The 22,501-nt window shown below is 37.8% G+C and overlaps 1 protein-coding gene across 2 annotated transcripts; it reads right to left on the minus strand.

The window, feature by feature from the left end:
• Positions 1 to 1,067: 1,067 nt before the first annotated feature.
• Positions 1,068 to 21,330, minus strand: tspan2b (tetraspanin 2b). Of its 2 annotated transcripts, none has more exons than XM_049486509.1 (8): positions 21,102 to 21,330; positions 10,094 to 10,196; positions 4,863 to 4,960; positions 4,012 to 4,086; positions 3,220 to 3,309; positions 2,480 to 2,545; positions 2,256 to 2,339; positions 1,068 to 1,155 (listed from the first exon to the last, which is right to left on the minus strand). In XM_049486509.1, the coding sequence occupies exons 1-8, from the start codon at positions 21,168 to 21,170 to the stop codon at positions 1,090 to 1,092; spliced, it is 651 nt and encodes a 216-aa protein (XP_049342466.1). In that variant the 5' UTR covers positions 21,171 to 21,330; the 3' UTR covers positions 1,068 to 1,089. The 2 variants fall into 2 exon arrangements, with proteins under 2 accessions (XP_049342466.1, XP_049342467.1); XM_049486510.1 differs by lacking the exon at positions 21,102 to 21,330 and adding an exon at positions 11,649 to 12,176.
• Between the last annotated feature and the right edge of the window lie 1,171 nt (positions 21,331 to 22,501).

Raw genomic sequence — 22,501 nt, forward strand, 5'->3', positions numbered from 1 at the left:
TCTGTGTAGAAGTGTGTTAGCATGTGTAGAACTGTGTTAGCATGTGTAGAACTGTGTTAGTCTGTGTAGAAGTGTGTTAGCATGTGTAGAACTGTATTATCCTGTGTAGAAGTGTGTTAGCATGTGTAGAACTGTGTTAGCATGTGTAGAACTGTGTTAGTCTGTGTAGAAGTGTGTTAGCATGTGTAGAACTGTATTATCCTGTGTAGAAGTGTGTTAGCATGTGTAGAACTGTGTTAGTCTGTGTAGAACTGTGTTAGCATGTGTAGAACTGTGTTAGCATGTGTAGAACTGTGTTAGCATGTGTAGAACTGTGTTAGTCTGTGTAAAACCAAGTTATTGTGTATAAAATCAGGTTAGTTTGTATAGAATGTGTATATATGTGTAGAAATGTAGAAGATTGAAGGGCAGGAGAATAAAATACACTATGAGAACAACAGTATTGGGACATAACAAATTAATTTAATAAATTATTTTAATTCAGTCTGTTGCCATTAGCAACACAGTGTAATGCCTGTAAACACAGACTGGGTTCTAGCATTTAGGTGTCCCAAGACTTTTACCTACATATATATATATATATATATATATATATATATATATATATATATATATATATATATATATATATATATATATATATATATATAATAGTGTGTGTGTGTGTGTGTGTGTGTGTGTTTGTGTATGTTTATGTAAAGTTGTGACGCACTGACTGAAGCCCGTCTGGTCAGATTTCCCAGCATGCCGTGGGCCCCCTGCAGTTCACATTACATCATATGTTTGTGGGTCATGTGACACGGCGCCGGCACCGGCAGCTCGGCTTTAAATAACCGGGAGAAGAAGAGGAGGATCCACTTCCAGAGTCTAGAACCTCTAGAACCTTAATAACAAACACAGAAGCACATAAATAACAACATCCAGCAGAACCCAAAGTATTAAACACCCAACCAGCAGGTTAAACACTCAGAACTGCAGCCGGAACCCAGACCCGGTTCTGACCCGGTTCTGCAGTGGGTCACTGTGTAGAGTTGAGTCTGGTGGTGGACGGAGGTTAAAGGTCAGAGCGTGGGGGGGTGGGGGCGGGGTTTAGATCACCTCCCGGCTGTTCCGGATCGCGCAGCACAGAACCATACTGAATATCATCCCGATAATCTGAGAATATATAATAAACAACAGCGTTTTAGTTATACGAACTATTTATATATTCTATACATCTATATAGTGATACATTATAGTACATTAATTCATGTAGTGATTTCATCAAATACAGTACATACTGAATAATTTACAGTAGTAACTAAATAATTCATAGTGGATTCTGAATACTGAATCATTAATTGTAATAACAGACTCATTTATAATGAATAGTAAAACATCTAATTCATAGTAGATAATAAATAATTTATAGTTTAAATTAAATCCTTTATATTGGATAATTAACAATTCATAGTGGACATTGAATAATGCATAGTTGAAATGTAATCATTCATACTGGATAATTATAACTAATAGTGGAAAATGAATCATTCCTACTGAATAATTAATAATTCATAATGGAAAATAAATCATACATACTGGATAATTAGTCATTTATAGTGAGCGGATACTGACTAATTTATAGTTGAAACTGAATCATTCATACTGGATCATTCATAATTCATAGTTGAAATGGAATCATTCATACTGGATAATTAACAATTCATAGTTAAATTGGAATCATTCATACTGGATAGTTCATAATAAATAGTTGAAATCCATCATTCATACTGGATAATTCATAATTCATAGTTAAATTGGAATCATTCATACTGGATAAATAACAATTCATAGTGTAAAATCAATCATTATTATTGAATAATCAATAATTCATAGTGGAAAAACAAAAGGGATACTGAATAATTTATAGTGAATACAGAGTCATTTAGCACATTTAGTGCGTAGTGAATTATTCATAATCAACACTGAATAATGCAGATTTACTGAATAATCATTTTGTATCATTCTGATACAAAGTTGATACTGATTTTTAATCAGTTGATACTGATACTAATGGTTATAGTGTATACTGAATAATTTGTAGTAGATAATGAATAATTATTAATAGATGCTGAAATATTCATAGATATTTCTATAGTAAATAGTAAAATAGTAAATGTATAACTGATGTAAGTTTAATAAGTATATTTAAGAAAAAGATTTTTATATATCACTGGGTAAATGTAAAATATAAATATATATTATAATAATATTACCATAACTCCCGCGATGCCAATCCCCACGTATCCAATAATGAACAGCTTACTGTTAAAAAACTCTTCAATCGCTGATTCACAGTCCTGAATAATAACAACATACTGATAATATAGATTATATATTACAATATAAACAGAAATATATATATATATATATATATATATATATATATATATATATATATGAATAATATCAGAGCAGAGTGTGAATAGGGTTATGGTACCTTGGTATCTGGGGCGGTGTTGGTACACTGGGCGGACCTGGTGGAGGCGGTGCCACAACAGTTCAGCTACAAACCAATCAGAACACGGCTTTTACTCAGGGGTAGGGTTTACCATTCTTTTACTGTTACGTTGTTTATATTATTACATTATTATGATTATTATTATTTTTTATTATTATTATAATAAATATATATATACATATATATACATGCTATGCTCTTGCCATGTGGTCCCAAGTGCTTTTTATGCGGTTGCTATGTAGCCCCATTTGGTTGCTATGCAGTTTTATGTAGTTGCTATGCTGTTGCTATGCTTTCTTTGGTTACTATGCAGTCCAAGGTGGTTACTCTGCTATTGCTATGTAGTCCCATGCGGTTGCTATGTTGTCCCATGTGGTTACTATGCTGTTGCTATGTGGTCCCTAATGGTTGCTATGCTGTTACTATGTGGTCCCAAGGGTTTACTATGCGGTTAAAGTGGTTACTATGCTGTTGCTGTGTAATCCCATGTGGTTGCTATGTGGTTTCAAGTGGTTTGCTTTGGTGTTGCTATGTGGGCCCAAATGGTTGCTATGCTGTTGCTATGTGGTCCCTAATGGTTGCTATGCTGTTGCTATGTAGTCCCATGTGGTTGCTATGCAGTTTCAAGTGGTTGCTTATGCTGTTGCTATGCTGTTCCAGGTGGTTGCTGTGGTGTTGCTGATGAACCGTGCAGTACTGTATTATATGGAGGAACTCACGACTCGGTGGTAGCTGGAGACGATGAGGGTGTTGTTGCCGTTGGCGTCTTTAGCAGATTCTGAGTAGAACGTCTGAATGTCCTGAATTATCTGTAGAAAATAAACTGGTTTAGAACATTTGGTTCTAGACTGCGTAAAGTAATGTAGTCTTCTGTTTTATCTCTCTATTCCACCTTAAATAGTAAGGAGGGGGCATACCGCTAAGAGAGCACTTAAAAATTAAACTTAAAAATTAAAAACCTCTGGAATATAATCAAGAGGAAGATGGATGATCACAAACCATCAAACCACCAAACTGAACTGCTTGAATTTTTACACCAGGAGTAAAGCAGCATAAAGTTATCCAAAAGCAGTGTGTAAGACTGGTGGAGGAGAACATGATGCCAAGATGCATGAAATTAAAACTGTGATTAAAAACCAACCAGGGTTATTCCACCAAATATTGATTATTTCTGAACTCTTAAAACTTTATGAATATGAACTTGTTTTCTTTGCATTATTTGAGGTCTGAAAGCTCTGCATCTTTTTTGTTATTTCAGTCATTTCTCATTTTCTGTAAATAAATGCTCTAAATGAGAATATTTTTATTTGTAATTTGGGAGAAATGTTGTCTGTAGTTTATAGAATAAAACAACAATGTTCATTTTACTCAAACATAAACCTATAAATAGTAAAATCAGAGAAACTGATTCACAAACTGAAGTGCTCTCTTCATTTTTATACAGAGCTGTATATATATAACTGAAATTATATTAAGAAAATGTACAGTTTTAACGATAATTGTAACGTTACTTTCTCTTTATTGAGGAATCCGAACACTCCGGCAGCGACTTCTGCTCCGAATATGATCAGCAGGCAGGCGAAGAACTGAAATTACACACAGATAATCACAATAAACAGAGTAATACAGAGTAAACTACTGTATTATTACAGATCAGAACCAGAACCATTAGAACCCGACCCTCAGCTCTTCATCTACAGTTCAGTAAAAGAACAGAACTGGGTTAAACCAGTGTATAATAATAAAAACCTCTACCTGGATTAGAGTTCAGTATTAAAGCCCAAAACTGTGGAATTACAGTATTTCTTCAGTATTCAATAATAAAGTGGATCAGATACAGCAGTGCTGCTGGAGGTTACGGGTCAAATTGACCCATCTTAAAGTTTGAAGATAAAAAAAATAGAGTTAAAAGTATTTATTCAGTATGAAACTTTGTCTGCTTGCGTGAATTTGTGTAATTAACCCCCCCCCTGCAGAAACTAAAACTAAAACTAAACCTAAAATTACGTTGCAATGTTATGTTGCAGTATTGTGTAAAACTACTGTTTTATATGTTTTAAATCTTTTAAAAATAATAAAAAAAAGTTTGAACATGTATTTTTTTTGTAAAAAAACAAGTGAATAATCCTAATTAAAGCATTACCTGTTATAGGTAAGAATTGCACTAAATATTAATTATATAGATAATAATTAGCAATGGAGTTATTAATGAAATAGCATCACTGCAGTGCTGAGAATAACCATCCATCACTCAAATAATAATAATAATAATAATAATAATAATAATAATAATATTAGCTGCTCTGTGGAATTTCATAATAAAAGTCCTTCAGGAAGGACAGTGTTGTGGTGTTGGACTTACCGAGCCGAGCAGACACTGGGACTCCCTCACCGCCCCACAGCACCCGAAGAACCCCACCAACATCACCAACCCCCCGGCTACGATCAGGATATACACACCTGTACACACACACACACACACACACACACACACACTTATTAAAAAATAGTCAATAATAACATTATTATTATTATTATTATTATTATTATTATTATTATTATTATTATTGGGACAGGCCTGCTGACAAAATTTTAGAGTATTTAAAAATATATATATATATATATTTATTTTTTGCACAAACAAAAAAAACATACACATACACATACTGCAAATAGCTATAAAATATAAAATACAGTGCAGCTAAAAGGCAAAAACCAGCTTAACATGGGCTTAATATAAAGCCTCTACCTTAAAAATATATATTTTTAAATCTATTATAACAAACATAACAACAGAAGAATATCACATCACAACTATATTACACAAAAAAACCTAGTAAAAAAATATTGATCACAAAACTTTAATCAAATCATCTTTTAAACATCGTTTATAATGTTTTAAAGATGAACATTATAAACGCTCATAAATTCATTCCACAGTTTTGTTCCCCGATATTTGAATGAAAATTGACTCTACAAGAGAGAAATTTAGGAAGATGAAGATCTAAAGACTGGCGAGGTAAATATTTATAAATTAAATGATTATAAATGCATTTGTAATGAAGTAATTTTACATTTTTGCTCTGGGATATTTTCATGATTTGAATAAATTTTATAAATAAAAATACATATTTGAAATGTATTAATATTGTAAATCACGAGAATTTGAAGTTTCTGAAATAGAGGAGCAGATATAAATGTGTACAAATTTGATCGAGTCTGAAACAAATTACAATAAAATTTGATTAAGACTAGTAGAAAAATAAACTATAATATGAAAGATATGGATAAATAAGACTATAGGAAAGAGGAAGAAGAGATTTTGTGTTAACCAGATAACTAACCCTCCTTATTTTACCTATAGATTTATTTATTTTGCTCTTTCAAACTCAAATTTTCATCAATAATGATTCCCAAAAACTTTGAATTTGGCGCTTTAGTCAACACCACAGAATGAATTGTAATGTTTGCTATGCTTTTAGAGTACATTTTTTCTACCACTAAAAATAATGTAATTAGACTTTTTTATATTTGTATATTTAAGACGAGTTTGTTTAATTTAAAGCAGGTTGTATAATCAGCTAAACCAGTATTTGCATCATTAATTAATGAATTAAAACAGTGCTGAGATATAGAGGAGTAACTGCAGCTCAGCACCAGCAGGGGGCGCTACAGGACAGAGAGCAGGACTCTCAGGCTCTGCTGGTGATGAGCTGAGGGATGATGATGATGATGATGATGACAAAAGATGATGTAATTACTGTCTATCAGCCCCGCCCTCATCATTACATCATATTTCCTTCCTCTGAAAACCAGAGGGAGCCTTCCAGCATCAGTATCAGATGATCTCTAGAGAACCAGGAGACCCTGAGGGTTCCAAACTGGTTCTATCAGTGTGTAACTGGTGGGGCTGGGGGAGCTGGTGGAGGTGGGTGGAGGTGGTGGAGCTGGTGAAGCTGGTGGAGGTGGTGGAGCTGGTGAAGCTGGTGGAGGTGGTGGAGGTGGGTGGAGGTGGTGAAGCTGGTGGAGGTGGGTGGAGGTGGTGGAGCTGGTGGAGGTGGGTGGAGGTGGTGGAGGTGGGTGGAGGTGGTGGAGCTGGTGGAGGTGGGTGGAGGTGGTGGAGCTGGTGGAGGTGGTGGAGGTGGTGGAGGTGGGTGGAGGTGGTGAAGCTGGTGGAGGTGGGTGGAGGTGGTGGAGGTGGGTGGAGCTGGTGGAGGTGGTGGAGGTGGTGGAGGTGGGTGGAGGTGGTGGAGCTGGTGGAGGTGGTGGAGGTGGGTGGAGGTGGTGGAGCTGGTGGAGGTGGTGGAGGTGGTGGAGGTGGGTGGAGGTGGTGAAGCTGGTGGAGGTGGTGGAGGTGGGTGGAGGTGGTGAAGCTGGTGGAAGTGGGTGGAGGTGGTGGAGGTGGGTGGAGGTGGTGGAGGTGGTGGAGGTGGGTGGAGGTGGTGGAGGTGGGTGGAGGTGGTGGAGCTGGTGAAGCTGGTGGAGGTGGTGGAGGTGGTGGAGGTGGGTGGAGGTGGTGGAGCTGGTGAAGCTGGTGGAGGTGGTGGAGGTGGTGGAGGTGGGTGGAGGTGGTGGAGCTGGTGAAGCTGGTGGAGGTGGTGGAGGTGGTGGAGGTGGGTGGAGGTGGTGGAGGTGGTGGAGGTGGGTGGAGGTGGTGGAGGTGGTGGAGGTGGGTGGAGGTGGTGGAGCTGGTGAAGCTGGTGGAGGTGGTGGAGGTGGGTGGAGGTGGTGGAGCTGGTGAAGCTGGTGGAGGTGGTGGAGGTGGGTGGAGGTGGTGGAGCTGGTGAAGCTGGTGGAGGTGGTGGAGGTGGTGGAGGTGGTGGAGATAATTATAGCAGTGTGTATTTATGGGTTTGGACAGTAGGTGGACGTTTACACTCGGAGTGGTCAGACAGCGTCCACACCCAAACACACTCCCACTGACATCATCATCACTACTGTCCCGCTGACATCATCATTATCACCGTCATCATCACCATCATCCTCCTGCTGACATCAGTTTGATGTTGTAGTGAAGTGGTGTAGTTTATCAGTAATGTATGATGCTGTAGTTTTTTGTGTAGTTTGATGCTGTATTGTAGTGGTTTAATAGTGTAGTTTAATAGTGTATTATAGTTGTGTATTGTGTATTGTGATGCAGTTTAGCAGTGTTCTATAATGGTGTGGGTTAGAAGTGTAGTTTAGTAGTGTAGTGTTGTGGTTAAATAGTCTAGTTTAGCATTATAATTGAATGCTGTGGTATAGTGGTGAAGTTTAGTAGTGTAGTTTCACAGTGTAGTGTAAAAGTGTAGTTTATAGGTGTGGTATGGTGGTGTAGATTAGTAGTGTAGTTTGGTGTTGTAGTTTAGTGGTGTAGTATAGTTGTGTAGTTTGCAGTGATGGGATTAAGAGCGTTGACATAAACGGTGTTACTAACGGCATAACTTTTTTCAGCAAGGAGTAATCTAACTAATTACTCTGACTGTAACTATACCGCCGTTACCATAACATGAAATGTTTGAGTAACACGAAAGTAACACAATAGTTACTTTTACTGGTAACTAGTTACTTTTATAGTGGAGTAATTCAGTTACTTTTTTGGTGAAGTAACTAGTAACTATAGCTAATTACTTTTTCAAAGTAACGCGGCCAACACTGATAGTTTGATGCTGTAGTATAGCAGTGCAGTTTAGCAGTGTAATATAATAGTGTAGTTTATAGGTGCTATAGAATTGTGGTGTAGTTAATGTTTTAGTATAATAGTGTAGTTGAGTGGTGTAGTTTAGTGGGGTAGGTAGATGCTGTAGTTTATAGGTGTAGTTTGGTGTTGTAGTATAATATTGCAGTTTATAGTTGTAGTTTAGTGGTGTAGTTTATAGGTGCAGTATAGTGGTGTAGTTTATAGGTGTAGTATAGTGGTGTAGTTTATAGGTGTAGTATAGTGTTGTAGTTTAGTGGTGTAGTTTATAGGTGTAGTATAGTGTTGTAGTTTATAGGTGTAGTATAGTGTTGTAGTTTATAGTTGTAGTTTAGTGGTGTAGTTTATAGGTGTAGTATAGTGTTGTAGTTTATAGGTGTAGTATAGTGTTGTAGTTTATAGTTGTAGTTTAGTGGTGTAGTTTATAGGTGTAGTATAGTGTTGTAGTTTATAGTTGTAGTTTAGTGGTGTAGTTTATAGGTGTAGTATAGTGTTGTAGTTTATAGTTGTAGTTTAGTGGTGTAGTTTATAGGTGTAGTATAGTGTTGTAGTTTATAGGTGTAGTATAGTGTTGTAGTTTATAGTTGTAGTTTAGTGGTGTAGTTTATAGGTGTAGTATAGTGTTGTAGTTTATAGTTGTAGTTTAGTGGTGTAGTTTATAGGTGTAGTATAGTGTTGTAGTTTAGTGGTGTAGTTTATAGGTGTAGTATAGTGTTGTAGTTTAGTGGTGTAGTTTATAGGTGTAGTATAGTGTTGTAGTTTATAGTTGTAGTTTAGTGGTGTAGTTTATAGGTGTAGTATAGTGTTGTAGTTTATAGGTGTAGTATAGTGTTGTAGTTTATAGTTGTAGTTTAGTGGTGTAGTTTATAGGTGTAGTATAGTGTTGTAGTTTATAGTTGTAGTTTAGTGGTGTAGTTTATAGGTGTAGTATAGTGTTGTAGTTTATAGGTGTAGTATAGTGTTGTAGTTTATAGGTGTAGTATAGTGTTGTAGTTTGTAGGTGTAGTATAGTGGTGTAGTTTATAGGTGTAGTATAGTGTTGTAGTTTGTAGGTGTAGTATAGTGGTGTAGTTTATAGGTGTAGTATAGTGGTGTAGTTTATAGGTGTAGTTTATAGGTGTAGTATAGTGGTGTAGTTTATAGGTGTAGTTTATAGGTGTAGTATAGTGGTGTAGTTTATAGGTGTAGTATAGTGTTGTAGTTTATAGGTGTAGTTTAGAGGTGTAGTATAGTGACGTAGTTTGATGCTGTAGTATAGTGTTGTAGTTTAGCGCTATAGTTTACTCTGGTTCAGGTATCAGAGTTGGAGGAGGTGAAGCTGCAGGTTGATATTTTGAAATTTTATTTTTATCCAAACCCACGACTTCCTGTTTCAACAGCAAGCAGTGTCAACATGCACAGTGCTTACTGACAACACACACACACACACACACACTACACACACACACACACACACACACACACACACACACACACACACACACACACACTCACACACAATGAGAGGGTGTGTGTGTGTGTGTTTAGACAGGTCCGGTTCAGTCATATGACTTTTATACTCTCAGAGATACTCAGTCATTATCATATTATTCACTATACTGTCCATCAGTACCTGGAGCTCTGTGTGTGAGCTATGACATCACACCCGCCTCAGACTGGATTTATTATTTAAAGGACTTTTATTCTGTAGTTTATAAGATATTTAAAAATATATATATTTTTATATAATTATAGATGAGAGGCATCTGAAGATCAGTGTAAATGTACTTAAGGTGAGAGACAGGAGAACAGGAGGACGGGGACAGGGGACAGGGGTGCAGAGGGACAGGGGGACATGAGGAAAGAGGGACATGAGGTCAGGATGATAGGAGGACAGGGGGACAGGAGGACAGGGGGACAGGAGGACAGGGACTCACCGATGAAGAAGTTCTCAGGAGCTCCATCACTTCCCAGTAGAGCCACGGTGTCCTGCTCCAACCGCAACCACAGCCCCACCGCCAGCACCAGAGATCCCATCATCTACACATATATATAAATATATAACATCATCACCATCATCACCTTTATCATTACTGTCATTATCATCATGATCACAATCATTTTTACATTCATCACTAACATCACCACCAGTAATGTTATCACCAATATATTTAGATTCATCCCAATCACCATCATTACCATCATCGCCATCATCATGATCATGATCACAGTAATCTTTAGATTAATCACCAACAGCACCATCACTATCATCACCATCATCTGCATCACCACCACCATCATCATCATCATCACCATGATCACAATCATCTTTAACATCAACACCATCACCACCATTATCAGATTATCACCATGATCACAATCCTTTTTACCATTATCAATATCATCATCATCATCCCCAACGTCATCACAATCCTCTTTAACATCATCACCACCATTATCACATCATCACCATGATCACAATCATCTTTACCATCATCAATATCATCACCATCACTATCATTATTAACATCACCACCATTATCATCATGATCACAATCCTTTTTACCATTATCATCATCATCATCATCATCATCATCCCCAACATCATGATCACAATCATCTTTACTAGCATAACATTCACCATCACCATCATCATTTACATTATCATCATCATCATCATCATCATCATCACCATCACCATCATCGTCATCATCACTACCATCATCTTTACATTCATTACCATTATCACCATCACTACTATTATCATCATGATCACAATTATCTTTACTAGCATAACATTCACCATCATCATTTACATTACCATCACCATCACTACCATCATCTTTACATTCATTACCAACATCACCATCACTACTATCATCATCATGATCACAATCATCTTTACCTGCATAACATTCACCATCACCATCATCATTTACATTATCACCATCATCATCATCATCATCATCATAACTACCATCATCTTTACATTCATTACCATTATCACCATCACTACTATCATCATCGTGATCACAATCATCTTTACATTTATTACCATCATCATCCCTACCATCATCATGATCACCATCATCACCACAATCTATTGTACATATATCTACATTCACATATATATTTTAAGTAGTTATGTTATGTACTGTACTGGAGACAAACATCAGCTTTAATACCCAATACAACCCCTCCTCCCCTCACACACACACCACACACACACACACACTCACACACACACACACACACTCACACACACCATCTGCCTGTAACCTCACACGGCATTACCTCACCTCTATGCCCCGCCCCCCTGCCCCACCCATCTGCCTATTCCCATTAACAGCCCATAAACCAGCACACAATAGAGCCAGTATACATCTCACACACCAGCTAATGACTGTCTGTGTGTGTGTGTAGTGTGTGTGTGTGTAGTGTGTGTGAGAGTGTGTGTGTGTGTGTGTGTGTTTTTCCACTCGTATTCATTACCATCGACTAGACCCTTCATTGTCTACTCCAGAGGACCAGTAAACACCAGTAAACCCAGCAGCCGAGTGTGTTTTTAAAGCCGGGCGATGTCTGGAGTTTCACTTCTACAGAAAAAATAAGGTAAATAAACTAAATCTGCTGTAAAAACACCCGGCTTTAAAGAAAAACAGCATTTTTTTACGCTCGCACTCGTCTTTTTCCACAGCTGAAGCCTGGCTGAGGGGTTTTGGACGTAGATGGATACATGTGTGGAAACAGTTCAGCTCTTTTAACTTTACTGTGGATTTTATGCTGCTGTTAAATTCTCTATAGCTGCGGAAATTTCCACTGCAGACCAATAGAGCTGTTCAAAAAGCAGAAAAACACCAGAAACACTCTTCCCTTTAGAGTTCTACACTTTATACCCACTGCAAAATATTACAATTCTCAAAAAACCCTAAATAAACACCTACATTAACAATACAAACAATAAAAAATAAACAGTACAAAGTAATGTACACTTATACACTAGAAAAAGAGATATTAGTCTATAAACACCCTTAATAAACACTTACTTACACTAGAATAGGAGATATTGGTTTATAAACACTCTGAATAAACACTCCTATACACTAGAATAGGAGATATTAGTCATCTATTAACACTCTCAGTAAACACTTCTATACACTAGAAAATTAAATATTAGTCTATAAACACCCTCAATAAACACTCCTATACACTAGAATAAGAGATATTAGTCTATAAATACCATCAATAAACACTCCTATACACTAGAATAGAAGATATTAGTCTATAAACACCCTGAATAATCACTTCTATACACTAGAATAGGAGATATTAGTCTATAAACACCCGCAATAAACATTCCTATACACTAGAATATGAGATATTAGTCTGTAAACACCCTCAATAAACACTTTATTACACTAGAATAAAAGATATTAGTATATAAACACCCTCAAGAAACACTTCTATACACTAGAATAAGAGATATTAGTCTATAAACACCCTCAATAAACATTCCTATACACAAGAATAGGAGATATTAGTCTATAAACACCCTTAATAAACACTTTATTACACTAGAATAGGAGAATAAGGTGGATACAGTAAGACCTTGTATCTCCACAGAGTTTGTCATTTTTAATCAGGACTCTGATGCTTCATTTCCTCTTTCTAGAAGCACAATAATGACTTCCTGTCCACTTAGAGCCATGCTACACTCACTAACAGCATTATGGGAGATTTATGATGTGGTCTTTTTCCATTCTTACAGCTCATGCAGAAGAAACCTCTGGATGCTAGTTAGCTCCAGCGATAATTGGTGGGTTTTTACCTTCCATTAGTTTTGTAGCTCCACTGCTAATTTGCTCAAATCTCATATCTTTAGTGCTAACTGACGTAGCATAAGCTTTTATTACTTAGCATTTTAGCCAATTGTCCCACTCATTCAGCTGTATATTCATTATCACTAGAGATGCTCCAACACCAGGAGGGTGAAGAAGACCAGCACACGCCTCCTCCGATACATGTGAAGTCAGACTCCACCTCTTTTTGAGCTGCTGCTGATACTGTAGCATTGCCGAGTAGCATTACAGCGCTAACGCTCGGAGGAAAGCGCAGGGACTCGGTTCTGATACATCAGCTCACAGATGCAGCCTTGTGCTGATCCACATCACCCTAGGAGTGATGAGGGGAAAGAGAGAGCACCATCTACTGTACTGTACCCACCCAGAGAGAGCAAGACCAACTGTGTGTGCTCTCTCAGGACTCCAGCAGCTGATGGCAAGCTGCATGACTGGGATTCAAACGAACCTGCAATCTCTGGATTATAGTGGCAGCACTTTAGACCGCTGGACCACTCTGCACCCCCTTGATTTTTTTTCCTAATATGATATTATTTATTAAACAAAAAAGTGTTAAACAAACCAGAATATGTTTCATATTTTACATTCTTTTGGATTTTCTGAGTCAGTTTTATGAGGTAGAGTCTCCTGGAATTCAGGCTTTCAGTTAACAGCTGTGCTGAACTCATCAAGAGTTAATTGCTTGAATTTCTAGTCTCTTAATAAAGTGTTTGAGAGCATCAGTTAAAGTAAAGTAGTGAAGAGGTAGAGTTACAGGTATACAGTGAATAGTGAATATTTCAGTAATGTTCGAATCCAGATTATGAGAAAAAACAACTACTCAACATATAAAGAAAATAAATACTTTAAGAAGAAATTAAAGGTTAGTTAATCCAAAAAGAAGAATTTCAAGAACTTTGTTTCAAGAAAGTTTCCTGCAGCTGCAAAAAAAAATGATGTTATATGATGATGAAACTGGCACTCATCAGGACTCAGCTCCAGTACAGGAAGAGTGAGAGTTTCCTCTGTTGTACAGGATGAGTTGATCAGAGTTTTCAGCCTCAGAAACCACAAGTTAACAAACAGCTCCTCAGATAAGAGTATCTAAATACTTCACAGAGTATTTTAGTTTGTTTAACACTGTTTTTAAGTTACTACATGATTCACTATGAGTTCCTTCATAATCTGGATCAGATTTTAACTGGTACTATCACTTTAATGTTTGGTGTTCAATATGTATTGGTGGGCTGAACAGGGTCTGATTGATCTGCTCAGTTCTCAGAGTCTGACTGTATGTAAACAGAGACTCCAGCGATACAACATCAGCTAATCAATCAACCTACATCCCATAATATTACGAACACAGCTCAGACTGTCTTTATATTAAAACGATTAGAACATTAACACCACCATAGAACCATTGTCTTTGCTAAAGAACCCTGTTGTTACAATTTACCATTAATTCTTGCTTCTATCAGAACCCTATCTGAAGGACCCTTTAACAACACAAGAACCATTAAAACATCAGAATAGTGCTTTGAGTTTTAATGCTGTGTAGAACCCTGTTGATTAAGTGTAGCATGTATCCCTATTTCTGATAGAACCCTATCTAAAACTACTAAAAGAACCAATGAAGCATCAGAATGTTTTGTCATGGTTCTAGACTGGGCACAACATTGCCTTTACTGAAGAACCCCTTTGATACAGTGTCAAATTCACCCTTGCTGAAGAACCTTTCTGAAAAACCCTTTAACAACAAAAGATCCATTAAAGCATCAGAATAGTGCTTTGAGTTTTTATGGTTCTATGCTGTGTAGAACCCTATTTGTAAAGTATAGTGTTGGCCAAATAACCTTTGCAAAGAACCGTTTAACCACTGAAAGAACCATTTAAGCATCAGAATTGTTCTTTGATTTATCATGGTTCAATAGCCAGGTAGAACCATATCCTCTTCTAAAGAACCCTGTTGATAGAGTGTACTGTTTATCCCTGCCTCTGTTAGACCCATTTCTAAAACTACAAAAAAGAACCAATGAAGCATCGGAACCGTTTGTTGTGGTTCTAGACTGGGTATAACTATTGCTAAAGTCTTTGCTAAAGAACCCTGTTGTTAAAGTATACTATTTATTTCTGTTCCTGTTAGAACCCTACCTGAAGAACCTATTTGAAGAACCCTTTAACAACTTAAGGAACCATTTAAGCATCTGGATGGTTCTCTGAGTTGTTTGAGTGGTTCTGTACTGGGTAGAACATTGACTTCACTGAGGAACCCTTGCTTCCCCTTGCTCCTATCAGAACCCTATTTGAAGAACATATCTGAAGAGCCCTTTAACAACAAAAGAACCATTAAAGAATCACAATAGTGCTTTGAGTTTTTATGGTTCTATGCTGTGTAGAACCCTCTTTGTAAAGTATAGTGTTTGTCACTATTCCTGTATCCAATGAATCTATTCAAAGAACTGTTTAACCACTCAAAGAACCATTTTAGCATCAGAATGGTTCTTTAGGTTGTCATGGTTCTCTATAGAAGCATTGAGTCCACGAGAGAACCCTGTTTTTTACAGTGTGCCGGTCGTCCTGGTTCCCTCCAGGTCTTTTATTCTTCTCCTCCAGTAAACACTTGCGCCTGTGAAATCAGACGTTCTTGATCTTTCACCAAAAATTCTGAACCTCCAGAACATTTCCTGGCAAACTGGTCAGAACCTGCAGCGATCAAACAAACCCACTAGAACACCTGTTAGAACCGGTTCCAGCTGCAGCGCTAAGGGTTAAAGAGCTTATCCCGCCTCCATCTCCAGAACTCTGTTATGTAGACAGAACTTGCGTCTGGGATTTCTAATGTGACTTAATTTCTCAGGCCTGGGGCGAATTTCCACCGGCGGCGGGTCGGTCCAGAACCCGCTATCTGGCGCTGATCATCAGCAGTACGTCAGTGTTTTTCTGCAGAACCGAGAATGAAATGTGTTACTCAGTGCAGAGAGAAACTGCCATCACCATGCTGTCACTGATAACAGGAACTGTGGAGGGTGGAGGTTCTGGATCAGCATTTGGGTTTTCATAGAAAGAAACCATATCATTTATAGACGGTTCTTCAAGACAGTTCTGTGATTTTGCAGATCTTAAATGAATCTCTGCTAAATTTCATAAAAGTAAATGTAAAACACTTCTGTTAGAGTGAGAACAATTCTATGCATTTGTAGAAGGTTTTGTGATTTCATACTCAGTTCTGTTGGTGTACAGTTGAGTTAGTAGTTGGTTCTGTAGGAGTAGGTTCTGTGAGTTTGTAGTTAGTTCTGTTGGTGAACAGATCTGTTTGTAGTTGGTTCTGTTGGTGTAGAGTTGAGGGGATAATTGGTTCTGTTCGTGCAGAGTTAGGTCTATATGCATTTGTAATTGGTTCTGTAGGTGTACAGTTGAGTTGGTAGTGGGTTCAATTGGTGTACAGTCATATCTAGATGGTTCTCTGAATTTGTAATCAGTTCTGTGGGTGTACACTTGATTTGGTAGTCGGTTCCGTTGGTGCACACTCATATCTATGAATTTGTAGATGGTTCTGTGAGTTTGTAATCAGTTCTGTAGGTGTACAGTCGAGTTAGTACTTGGTTCTTTAGCTGTAGAGTTGTATCTATGAGTTTGTAGTTAGTTCTGTTGGTGTAGAGTTGGGTTGGTAGTTGGTTCTGTTGGTGTAGAGTTGGATCTATACATTTTTTAGTTGGTTCTGTTGGTGGAGTTGAGTTATTAATAGGTTCTGTAGGTGTATAATCATATCTATGATGGTTCTGTGAATTTGTAATCAGTTCTGTAGGTATAAAGTTGAGTTGGTAGTTGTTTTTTTTGGTGTAGAGTTGAGTTGGTGGTGAATTCTATTGGTGTAGAGTTGGATCTATGCATCTGTAAATGGGTTTTGTGGGTCGGTTCTGTCTCAGAATTTTTCAGAATATTTTCATATTTAAATATAAACACCCACTTAACATCAGAACCAAAGTATGTTTGTGTGGGCGTGGCCTGGGTGATGATGCGTGTGATGGATCAGTAGGGGTTATTGATGATGACGGATCAGTTAAAGCCTGATCAGATTATTGATCAAACGCCAAACATCCATTATCCTCCACTCTAAACACAGCTGCACACCAGAGAGAGAGTGTGTGTGTGTGTGTGAGTGTGTGAGTGTGTGTGTGTGTGTGTGTGTGTGTGAGTGTGTTTGTGTGGATAAAAACAGCGTATTTACAATACATCTGTTGATGACACGTCCGTGTGCCCGAGTATCTAGGTCAGATTCATGCCAACTGTTCCTCTTTAACACACACACGCACTTATCCTGCTGGCCCTGTGCTCTCTTTATTCCTTAGAACCTCTTTCTATCGTTCTATCTTTCGCTCACTGTCTCACTAACACATTATTATTATTATGGGGGAGGAGCTTATTATCGCTGGTTTGTTTTCACACCCAAGAACCTTTTCCGAACTCTTACCTCCAGTCCCATTACAGCATTCACACTCACCAAACAAACTGATTCTAACTTGACTAGTATTAAAACCTTTAGTGTCTCACTATTAGAGCAGCTTGATTTAGAGCAGTGTGTCAGTTTGTCTTTGCTATCATAACAACGGGAAAAGTACACCTTGCGCATCTCGAAATGCAAAGCAAAAGCATGTGCAAATTCTCTTAATTAATGATGGGTGTGGTTAATTCTGGTTAATGTTGGGCGTAACGTGAAATAAACCAATCAGAGTGTCTCTTGCTCATCATTCTCTTTAAGAGTAGATCAGGTGAGTTCTGTCTTTGGTGGATTGCTATTGTAATGGTGCAGCTACCTGGACGTGTTCAACAAACTCTTCTCAGCAGAGGAAACTGAGCTGCTGGTTGACGCTGTGAAGGAGCTCCAGCAGCTCATTTACGGGAACAGCAATGTTATTTTATTTACTATTCTGTTTATTGTTGATGTAAAAGTTGGGTTTGTGCTGCTGTGTGTTCATGTGTGTGTAATAAGTGGGGGCGTACGCTCGGCACAGCGCCTGTGTTACCGAGATAGCGATGAACGTCTGACTGTTGGCGTCTGTCTAGGTTGTATTCAGTCAGTGGAGCTCCTGTGTTTTCTGTTACCAAGATAAACAAGATAAAACTCCAGAAATGTACCTGAACACACCTCATTTCAGAACACCACGCCCATCAGTGTAGATATATTCAGAAGCTCTGCTGCTGTTTAAACCAGGCAGGAGGAAGGAGGGAAAATAGACTGTTGGTGAGGTGTATAATAACTTTCATTCTCACTTTTACTCACTGATGCTCTCTGACTCACTTTCACTCTTAGTCTCTCATGTGTCATTCTCTATAACTGATTCTCACATTAATATAATCTGAATCATTTCCATCATTAATCTGTTGTTCCTCCAGCGGGAAACAAAGAGACGCCAAAGAATTACCCTTAAGCTCAGTGACCCGAATTTTACACAATACCCCCAGAATAAATCCACACATGCTCAGTACTGCACTGCAAAATCACTAATGATGCATAGATTCTTATATTTTATAATTAATTATTTATATAATAAATTATTTAATGTAAACTCTCTAAGAGTCTAACAGATTCCCATCAGATACCTTTTATTAGTGTTTATAAATAAGGATTAATCTACAGTTACAGTAGATACAGAATCACCAGCACCGTAATCTGTTGTACCCATACTGCACTGTAATTAATCTACAGTTACAGTAGATACAGAATCACCAGCACTGTAATCTGTTGTACCCATACTGCTCTGTAATTAATCTACAGTTACAGTAGATACAGAATCACCAGCACCGTAATCTGTTGTACCCATACTGTGCTGTAATTAATCTACAGTTACAGTAGATACAGAATCACCAGCACTGTAATCTGTTGTACCCATACTGCTCTGTAATTAATCTACAGTTACAGTAGATACAGAATCACCAGCACCGTAATCTGTTGTACCCATACTGCTCTGTAATTAATCTACAGTTACAGTAGATACAGAATCACCAGCACTGTAATCTGTTGTACCTGTACTGTTCTGTAATTAATCTACAGTTACAGTAGATACAGAATCACCAGCACGTAATCTGTTGTACCCATACTGTGCTGTAATTAATCTACAGTTACAGTAGATACAGAATCACCAGCACTGTAATCTGTTGTACCTGTACTGTTCTGTAATTAATCTACAGTTACAGTAGATACAGAATCACCAGCACCTTAATCTGTTGTACCTGTACTGTTCTGTAATTAATCTACAGTTACAGTAGATACAGAATCACCAGCACCGTAATCTGTTGTACCCATACTGCTCTGTAATTAATCTACAGTTACAGTAGATACAGAATCACCAGCACTGTAATCTGTTGTACCCATACTGCTCTGTAATTAATCTACAGTTACAGTAGATACAGAATCACCAGCACTGTAATCTGTTGTACCCGTACTGCTCTGTAATTAATCTACAGTTACAGTAGATACAGAATCAACAGCACTGTAATCTGTTGTACCCGTACTGCTCTGTAATTAATCTACAGTTACAGTAGATACAGAATCACCAGCACTGTAATCTGTTGTACCCATACTGCTCTGTAATTAATCTACAGTTACAGTAGATACAGAATCACCAGCACTGTAATCTGTTGTACCCGTACTGCTCTGTAATTAATCTACAGTTACAGTAGATACAGAATCAACAGCACTGTAATCTGTTGTACCCGTACTGCTCTGTAATTAATCTACAGTTACAGTAGATACAGAATCACCAGCACCATAATTAAAGCTAAGAACTTGGCAAGAAAATGGTGATATGATATATATCATAATACAGCAGCTAAGATTCAGTATATTGTAATATATTGTGATACTGTAAACAAAGTGATATATTGCAGCAACTGTTTAAGTAAACATTTTTCAATTAAAGTCATTAATAAAATCAGTGAGTGTCTACCTGTAATTAACTCTATATAACATTAGAATAATGAACCCAAACACACTCATTACAGGTAATTACAGGTAGATACTCTCACTGAACACTGACTTTACTAATGTTTATTTTGGTTTAGTATTCTAATGTTATATAGAGTTAATTACAGGTAGATACTCTCACTGAACACTGACTTTACTAATGTTTATTTTGGTTTAGTATTCTAATGTTATATAGAGTTAATTACAGGTAGATACTCTCACTGATCACTGACTTTATTAATGTTTATATGGGTTTAGTATTCTAATGTTATATAGAGATAATTACAGGTAGATACTCTCACTGAACACTGACTTTACTAATGTTTATTTGGGTTTATTATTCTAATGTTATATAGAGTTAATTACAGGTAGATACTCTCACTGATCACTGACTTTATTAATGTTTATATGGGTTTAGTATTCTAATGTTATATAGACTTAATTACAGGTAGATACTCTCACTGATCACTGACTTTATTAATGTTTATTTGGGTTTATTATTCTAATGTTATATAGAGTTAATTACAGGTAGATACTCTCACTGATCACTGACTTTATTAATGTTTATTTGGGTTTATTATTCTAATGTTATATAGAGTTAATTACAGGTAGATACTCTCACTGATCACTGACTTTATTAATGTTTATTTGAGTTTAGTATTCTAATGTTATATAGATAAACCCTCACACACTAAAAGTCTATTGTACATAAATATATATAATATACACACACATATACACCTATATATAGTAGAGTTTTTGTTTTAGTGTTTTTAAAAGGACTGAACAGAGGAGCAGTGTGTTTGGCACTGAAGTGCTTGTTCCACACACACACTTTTACATACACACACACACACACACACACACACACACACACACACACACACACACACACACACACACACCGCAGGAGGAAAAGGGGTGGCGGGTTTTTCCTTCATGGAAAATGTGATTTAGGCCTGTCAGCCTTTCCACGCTGCGCCTGATAAACACTCCCATACTACTGCCTCCCTGCTCCACACAACCAGAACCATCAGAACCAGAACCCAGAACCCAGCAGCAGCTCATTCATCAGCACACACACACACACACACACACACACACACACACACACACACACACACACACTGGATCAGAACTCACCCAGAATATGAAGTTGAATATGAACAGCAGGTATTTCACACACTTCATCCCCCCCTCCACCTTCCCCATGGCTGCAGCGGGTTCTGGTCTGGTCCGGGTTCTGGTACTGGTTCTGGTTCAGGTTCGGGTCAGGGTTCTTGTCGGCCGGTACCGTAGCAGAACCTACAATGAGGAGCTGAGAGCCGGTCAGGCTGCAGATCATAAACAGCACTGAGATAATACTGCAGAACAGCCCGCCCACCCTCTACAGCAGCAGCAGCAGCAACGGGGGGACGACCAGGGGGGACTGTGACGGGCAACGCCAACCCTCAGTGACATCACACCCAACTCACAATCACATTCACAACTGTTATAAAAATGCTATATAGAGTTAATTACAAGTAGAAGCAGTAGAGGACACTCAGGGGGAACTGCGATGGCCAGTATCAACCCTCAGTGACACTGCATCTAGCTCACAATCACATTCAGAACTGTTATAATAATGTTACATAGAGTTAATTATAAATAGCAACAACATGGGGACGCCCAGGGGGCAAATGAGACAAGCAACCTTAGCTTACCGTGACACTGCAGACATCTTACAATCACATTCACTACTGTTATAATAACAATAGTAATGTTATATAGCATTAGTCACAGGTTAAAGCAGTGGGGGACAGCCAGGGAGCACTGAAATAAACAACCCTAGCTCATAGCGTCATCACAACCAGCTTACAATCACATTCACAACTGTTAATAAGAATAATAATAATAATGTTATATAGAGTTAATTACAGGTAGTAGCAACATGGGGACATCCAGTCAGCAATGAGGCAAGCGAACCTAGCTCATAGAGACACTGAGCCCAGCTCACAATCACATTCAGAACTGTTATAATAACAATGATAATGTTATATAGAGTTATTTACAGGTAGTAACAACATGGAGATGCCCAGGGCACAATGAGACAAGCAACCTTAGTTCACAGTGACACTACAGACATCTCACAATCACATTCACAACTGTCATAACAGTGATATAAAGCGTAAATTACAGGTTGGAGCAGTGGGGAACGCTCTGGCAGCGCTAACCTTCAGAAACGACACAGACAGTTCTCAATCCCATTCACAACTGTTAATAATATTGTTATACACTCAGGGAACACTGTGATGAGCAAAGCAAACCCTCAGCAACACTGCAGACAGCTCACAATGAAGTTCAAAACTGTTATAATAATAATAATAATAATAGTAATAATAATAATTATGTTATATAGAGTTAACTACAGGTAGTAGCGCATTTGGGTCACTTTTACCTGCTATGGGAACATGACATGCCAAAAGTAATGGGGCAGGAGTAATAATTATCCTCATTCTCAGAGAATAGAAATGCAGATACTTTTGACTTATGGCAAGTCAGTG

This window comes from Astyanax mexicanus, chromosome 13, assembly GCF_023375975.1.
Source record: "Astyanax mexicanus isolate ESR-SI-001 chromosome 13, AstMex3_surface, whole genome shotgun sequence".
NCBI classification, from domain to species: domain Eukaryota; kingdom Metazoa; phylum Chordata; class Actinopteri; order Characiformes; family Acestrorhamphidae; genus Astyanax; species Astyanax mexicanus.

Coding starts and splice junctions, on each gene's coding strand:
- tspan2b (XM_049486509.1), bottom strand. CDS start 21,170: ATGGGGAAGGTGGAGGGGGGGATGAAGTGTGTGAAATACCTGCTGTTC. Junction 4,961..10,093: donor TCCTGAGAACTTCTTCATCG/GTGAGTCCCTGT, acceptor GTGTGTGTACAG/GTGTGTATATCCTGATCGTA. Junction 3,310..4,011: donor GATTCCTCAATAAAGAGAAA/GTAACGTTACAA, acceptor TATTTTCTACAG/ATAATTCAGGACATTCAGAC.